The 6693-nt window shown below is 39.2% G+C and overlaps 1 protein-coding gene across 2 annotated transcripts in view; it reads right to left on the minus strand.

Moving 5' to 3' along the window:
- Positions 1-4577: 4577 nt before the first annotated feature.
- LOC110042957 (uncharacterized) overlaps positions 4578-6693 on the minus strand; it is a 13504-nt gene continuing 11388 nt past the window's right edge. For both annotated transcript variants that reach the window (XM_089286971.1, XM_089286970.1), the window contains one exon: positions 4578-6044. In XM_089286971.1, coding sequence (XP_089143097.1) covers positions 5849-6044 — 196 coding nt within the window. In that variant the 3' untranslated portion in view covers positions 4578-5848. The remainder of the gene's footprint in view (positions 6045-6693) is intronic.

The following is a 6693-nucleotide window of genomic DNA, read 5'->3' on the forward strand; positions in this document are numbered from 1 at the left end:
ACAAATCTAAGACTACACGACGAAAACTGTACATCCTTTGTTGTCTCATTACTCGTCCACAAAATAGGAGAAGGGGGACGCTTATTTTAAATTTTGGCCGAGAGGAGGGGCACTTATTCGAGGAGGAGGGGGGTACTAATTCGTGGATTTATGGCAAGACAATATATCGAACTTGGCCTATTCTAAAACAGTGGCAATTAAAATATCGAATGTTCATTCGTGAATGCGAAATTATGAGCGAGTTGTAGCAGTTAGTTAGTTAATATTCACTCGCTCGGTTTGTTGGTAGGGTACGTGAACAAAATGATTGCCTCTCCGCTACTGACACTGCTGAGAATATGAACTGATCTTTCGCGTTCGGATTCGAAAAAGTACTCCAACCTTAAAGACTGTTTGGTATAAACAACTGAGATGGGTGTACAGTTCGATTCATCGATAGCTTTGACAGCTTTTAACAAGCGTTGCTAAACCTCACGGGCGTGGCCAGTTTCACACAAGAAAGTTCTAAGCGTTTCAAATTTTCACTTTGTCCAGGACTGTGTCCAATCTCGTTCCCAGAGTGTTCGTTCCCCTTGACCAGCGGTCGGAAAACGAGAGCTCTGGGAGCAACCATTTTGAAATAACCAAATTCTGGTGATTCTGCCTACCCGGTTTCACTGCGTAGTCTGCATCTACGGCGCATGCCTGAAATGATTGCTCCCAGAGCTCTCGTTTTCCGACCGCTGGTCAAGAGGAACGGAGACTCTGGGAACGAGATTGGACTCTGTCTTGATTCTGTCCTATTTTCTTATATGATCAGGTTACTTTAAGGTAATTCCTCTGAAATAAAACTGACAATAGATTTTTGTTCAAACTTTGTCCACTGAATGTTTGTCATATGATAACTTCAATTTTGAAATAAAAAAGGGGGGTGCCCATGCTCATTAAGGAGCAGTGAGGCCTTGAAAATGCCCCATTTTGGCATTATTTAATGCTTATTATAAAAACGCATTCTCAGTAATTGTAAAATCTTTGTGAGCCCAGACTCATAAGAAAACGCATTGAACTACAGTCAATACATTGTGTCGGACAAAAAGAAACATTTTAAGTTTGATTCAGACAGAAAGTTAAATCCTTGATTAAAAATTTGAACCAAATTTCTTGACGTGGTTACCGACTGCAAAATAGCAAACACCACAGTGTATCTGCTATTTTTCTTATTTATTCAATTTTCAGCAATAGAAATTAGATCAGTCTTTCCTCACGCGAAGCTTATGATTAGTTGATTACAATGACTGGAAAAAAAAAAATTGGGGTGCCCGTGCTCGTTGGTGAGCTAGAGCCATTTTTCAATTGAAAGAGCTTAATATCAAGGCAAATCCGTCATGTTTTCAATATGCGCGTGCACGAGCGCGCGCTAATGACGCCATAAATTATGCGCAATAAGGATGCGCAATGCAAATGTGAGGATTGACCTTAATGGCTTGAACAGGTCTATTTTGCAATTAATTGCCTGATTTCAAGCCGAAAAGGACTAGGTGCGAGTCTGTAAATTATGGGATTAGCAACTATTTATCCATATAAACAGAAAAAGCACACCGAGATTCACAAAATCTCGCCATTTAAAAACGCAAAATTACACAGAAATATTTGGTCATGCGGACACAGAATCCGGACCACCATACATTTTTTGGTAAATTTTGATGTTTTCAAATGGTTGTATCTTGCTTACTATTGGGTCTATTTGCACCAAACTTAGGGATTCTGTAAAGCTTGGTGTGCACTTTATGACTGTGTGGATCAATAGCTGCTAATCCCATAATTTGTGGACTCATACCTAGTCCTTTTCGGCTTGCAATCAGGGAATGCCTATTTAACAAATGGTAAACGCCATAGCGTGTACTATTGAGTTATGGATGCACGCGGGAGGTTGTTAAGCACGAAAGAAGCGTAAGAGTCGCACTCGGCTATCGCCTCGTGCGACTCTAGCTATTCTACTAAAACAACTACTACTAAAACAACTAGATTAACAATTCTACTAAAACAACTAGATTATTCGCTCTGGATTTCTATAAGGTGATGTTGATTTTAACCTTCGGCTTCATCAACCATCGCCTGATGGAAATCTGGACGTGGTTATGTTTGGCCAATGAAAAACACTGGACCCAGATTGCCTCGCGCCTAAGCAGTTTGGAAGGTTTGGATGATTTTGCTTGTGCTTGTGTTTGCGTCGAATTTCGTTTTCACTTGAGTCATCCCTATTGCTTGCATTTGTGCCTGCGCTTGTGCTTGCGTCGCTGGTGAAATCCAGGCTTTAGCGGTAATATTCATGGTAAAATTTATTACTAAATTTACGCTTATTATAAAATCATCAATAGTGATAAAAGTCCGGGAACTCGTCAAAGAAATAACGGAGAGTACAAAATAATCGAGAAGAATCAAAAAAGTGCAAAATTTTATCTGAAGCTTGCATTCGGGGACAGCGTAACGCGATCTGTACTTTCCAATTGTTTGTTTTGTTTGCATTAGTTTTGCCATTTATAAATATACTTACAAAATATCAATCTATAAGGCAAGGAAACCAAGGGAAGCCGATAGGGCTTTTTTGAAGGACTGCCTGCTTAACAAAAGAATAAAAATGCTAAAAAATAGTTAAAGGTATGTACAATATAGATTTGTGAACTTTATTCCGCGATTTTGACACTATTTATCGTTCGAAAGTCGCACCTCTAAATTCCATACAAACTCTTACATTTTCGAGGTGTCATTAATATGCAAATATTTTGCTTACGTCACCGAGCTGTCCAAGATTCAGGCAGTTCATAAACGATGCAAAAGGTGATGCAAAGACAAACTGTTGGCGTCGTCTTTGAAATGTGCATGTGAAGGATGAAGCAATTCACTGAGATGGGTACCGGGGTACGATGACCTTCCTCTCGAGCGCGTAGTGAGTGGACGCGAGTAGTGTTCGTCACACCGGTATAAAAGAAACAAAATACACCGCAGTAAATGAAGGTGAGGCTTGCGGCCATGGGAGGATTTTTGCGAGGAAAAAAGGGAAACATTTTGAGTAAAACGACAGGAAAGGTAAGTAAACAATTAGCTTGTATTGTTTTACAGAACTAAATTCTCCCTGATCTACACAACATTTGAAAGCAAGAATAGTTAAGCGTGTTTTGATTTCAAATGCGTAGCAAGGGCTTAAAAAATTCAAGAATTTTTTGTTTCGTTTTTCTGTAATTTGGACCTTTTAAGATTTAAAACTCCGATGATTTTAGCAAACAGCATGTGGACTTAATACGAAATACGAAAAACTAGTCAAACAAGACTGAGGATGACGGATGTTTTACAAAGGCGATCTATTGTTGCTGCTAACGTTTTCTTCGAACAAAGACATATGCATTCCACTCTTTGTTACGTGGAGGCGGTTGGTTTTGTTTGTATATGAATTTTGCAATCTTCCGCCGGACTGCGTGAATATCTAGCAATTATTCCATGAGACCACGTTGGATACGAGGTGATAAATAACAACTTATCCGACAAGGGCGAATGGAATAATTGTTTCTTCATATCGACAAGATGATGTGGTCATTTCAGTGTGATCTAAACGAAGTGATTTTATGAAAAGGCGGGAAATTAGCCGGCGCGAGGCTTTCGTTGAGTTGAACGAAGCATGTTAGAAAAGCGAACGATTCAGAGTTTTCTTCCGAAATACTCTTTGCATAATCACCTCCAAACTTCTGTACGGTCTGGAAAAATGTGTCAAACAACAGAAGGTTTATTGAAAGACTGGAAGTAGTGTTGTTGAAAATTATACGCCTTGTTCAAGTCAAGTAAAGGAAGGGTTTACTTGCTCGTGTGGCTGTCAACATCAAGAGAAAGGATTGTGTTGCTCAGAATCGATCGAATTCACAGAAGTATAAAAGGACAAGACCTAATTGTAAGGTAACAAACTTTAGTGGAGTGCTAATCTTGATTTTATACTGAAAATCTGTTTTCACCAACTATAAAACTGGGGCGATGATGTGCCGGTTTTTTTTTGTTTTTTTTTTGGTTTATTGCAATAGACCTTTTCACTGTTTCTGAGGCCATCTTCTTTGGGAAGCAAACACAAATATGCCGAATCTACTAAACGTCTAACAACTCACGGAAACTTCGAGTTCTGAAGTATTTATGAATTAAAAACTAAAGATACTAGAGAAACGAATCAACTGGTCGCATTTGCAGCCTCACTAGAAAAGCCATTACTAAATTTTTCCATTTTCCATATATTTGTCTGTAAAACCGAGTCGGAAATCGCGGGAACATTAAGAGACATTTGTATATAAAATTAAAAGTGCAATTCCTCGCCTCACAGCAAATCTATGCTCTTCAAAATTGACCAAAAAAACCTTCTGCTGGGTATCTTTTCTTTGTAAGTCATAAAATACTCGAAAAATCAATCACTCTCAACTTATTGGGCATCGAACTTTTAACTTTTCCCACACATTCACTGTACTTTTTGCTGTCCCCCAAAGCAAGATGGCGTCAGAAACCGTGAAAAGGTCTTATTAACTTGGAGTATCCATCTTACAAGAGTACTATCTCAACGCGTAATATCGTTTATATTCTCTAACACTTTATTAGCTCATTCCTAGAAGAAATCTACTAATTTTTACGTAATAACTTAGACTTTCTAGCGCTTTCGTGATACAAATCATAACACAAACTGGTTCCCAAATATGGCAAACTGCGTGTAGGTATTATAGGGTATCTGTTTTGAGCGGACAGAACATAGTTTACCACATTTGGAAGTGAGGCTAACGTAGTTTACACTGACTTGATGACCACATGTGGATGTCGTGACATTTTGTAGAATAATAGCTGTTGATTTGCTTAACAGTACATTTGGACAAACTTTGAAAAAGACGCAAAAGACGCAAACGCGCTTTAGTTTGCGCTTGCAGAAAAAATCACACAGTTCCGGTGACCTCTTTGACCTTTCTTTTTTTACCTCAAATAGCTGGTTTTCACATGACGTCACTAAAATTCTAACTACAAAGCTATTGATCTTCCTGAGATTTTACTTCATTGATGTATAAGAGGAGCTGAACACTAATTTTCATAAAAATTTTCGCTCCGAATGGGTTCTTGGTTTTGTGATACACTGCGCTTGAATTTTTAAGCTTTTGCGTGACGCGGCATTTACATGACGGCCTAGAGAGCTGTCATGATGGTTTAAAAAGCGACTTATTTCGGGGAACTTGGCTGTCTGAACGGTTCATGTCTTAGAAAAGGTATTATTTTAATGTTTTAGTGTTCCTCGAGGGATAAATTCACGCTTTTATAGCAAAACTCAGTGACAGATGTTTCTGTTGGTTTCCGGCCGCCATGTTGGTGCCCATACGGATGGGCACCAGCATGGCGTCTCTATACAAGTCTCTATAAATTTGGGGAAAAAATTTCTCCGCATATCTCGCATAAGAAAAAATTGTTGTGACCAGAATTTTGGCGAGAGTCTTTGCATATTTTCCTTCTTTCATTTCCCAGTCTGGGAAATGACCGGTTTTGATTTTTATTTTGATCTATTTTGAATCGCGTGACACTGAAAACCACCAATAGAACCGCTTTACCATCCTGTTTTGATCATAGCGGTCAAAATTTGTTGTGGACTCACTCGGCTGCGCCTCGTGAGTCCACGACATTTTGACCACTGTGATGACAGGACAGACAACCCTAAACCACATTCGATTTGTTAAGGGGAAAGGGGGGCTACGACTATCATTACAATCTATGTTACAACTGTTAATTCGTTATTTTTCTCTCCGTTTGAACATTCTTTTCTTAAAAATCGCTCCGACTAAAACCATTTATCCCTGACCATTTCTGTCTACCGTGGAAGTTCAAAATCTAAGTTCCAGCCCTCTTTTAAAGCATCTAGCGATGATTGAATAGTATCATCCAGCCAGCCGCCGAAACTATAAAATGCTCTGTCCACCAAGAATACGTCCTGTCCGGTCAGCGGTCGCATGGCCCATTGTTGAACGGTTGCTAAGGAGAAGTTGGCACCAGGTTTTTGCAGGAACCTACGTCATTAAGTAATAAGTTGTCACATTCTCGCTACATAAACCGGGGGGTGCAGGACCTAGTAGGGAGGGGGAGGATTCACTCAGATACAAACCAGACGGACTAGAACTTTACACACTTCTCCTTGAGATGTGCATGTAATTTGCGCTTGTAAATGAAACTGATACAACTGTCAATATAATATAATCTTAATAACTATAATCTTTAGTTATGATTTTTGTCAAGCCCCCAAATATAATAAATACATTGACATGAGCAGCAGATAAATCTAAAATTTCTGATAATGTATGGGGCAAAGCATAATGTACACAGACATGACTATCCTTCAGGCTACTTCACGTGACACGCCGGGATTCCAAACTATCAAATACTCTTTGCTGTCCGCTTCAGAACATTGACCCTACAGCTATTCTCTTTTGTGCATGACTGATGACGCGAATAGTTCTCGGGAACCCGGCAAAATAGGTATTTCTGATAAGTTTCCTTCGAAACAATGAAAGCGCTCATTATCCATGCAGCTCCTTTAGGAAAGGAAATATTTTCTCAAACAGTGGAAAGCATTTGGTAGGAACTCAGCTTTTTATTCCACATGATAATGGCAAGGTCAAAATTTTAGAATGTCGTGTCAAAATACGGAGGTTCGAGAAA

Source organism: Orbicella faveolata, unplaced genomic scaffold (genome assembly GCF_042242905.1).
Source record: "Orbicella faveolata isolate gen_17 unplaced genomic scaffold, um_ofav_v1 contig_14, whole genome shotgun sequence".
Lineage (NCBI taxonomy): Eukaryota > Metazoa > Cnidaria > Anthozoa > Scleractinia > Merulinidae > Orbicella > Orbicella faveolata.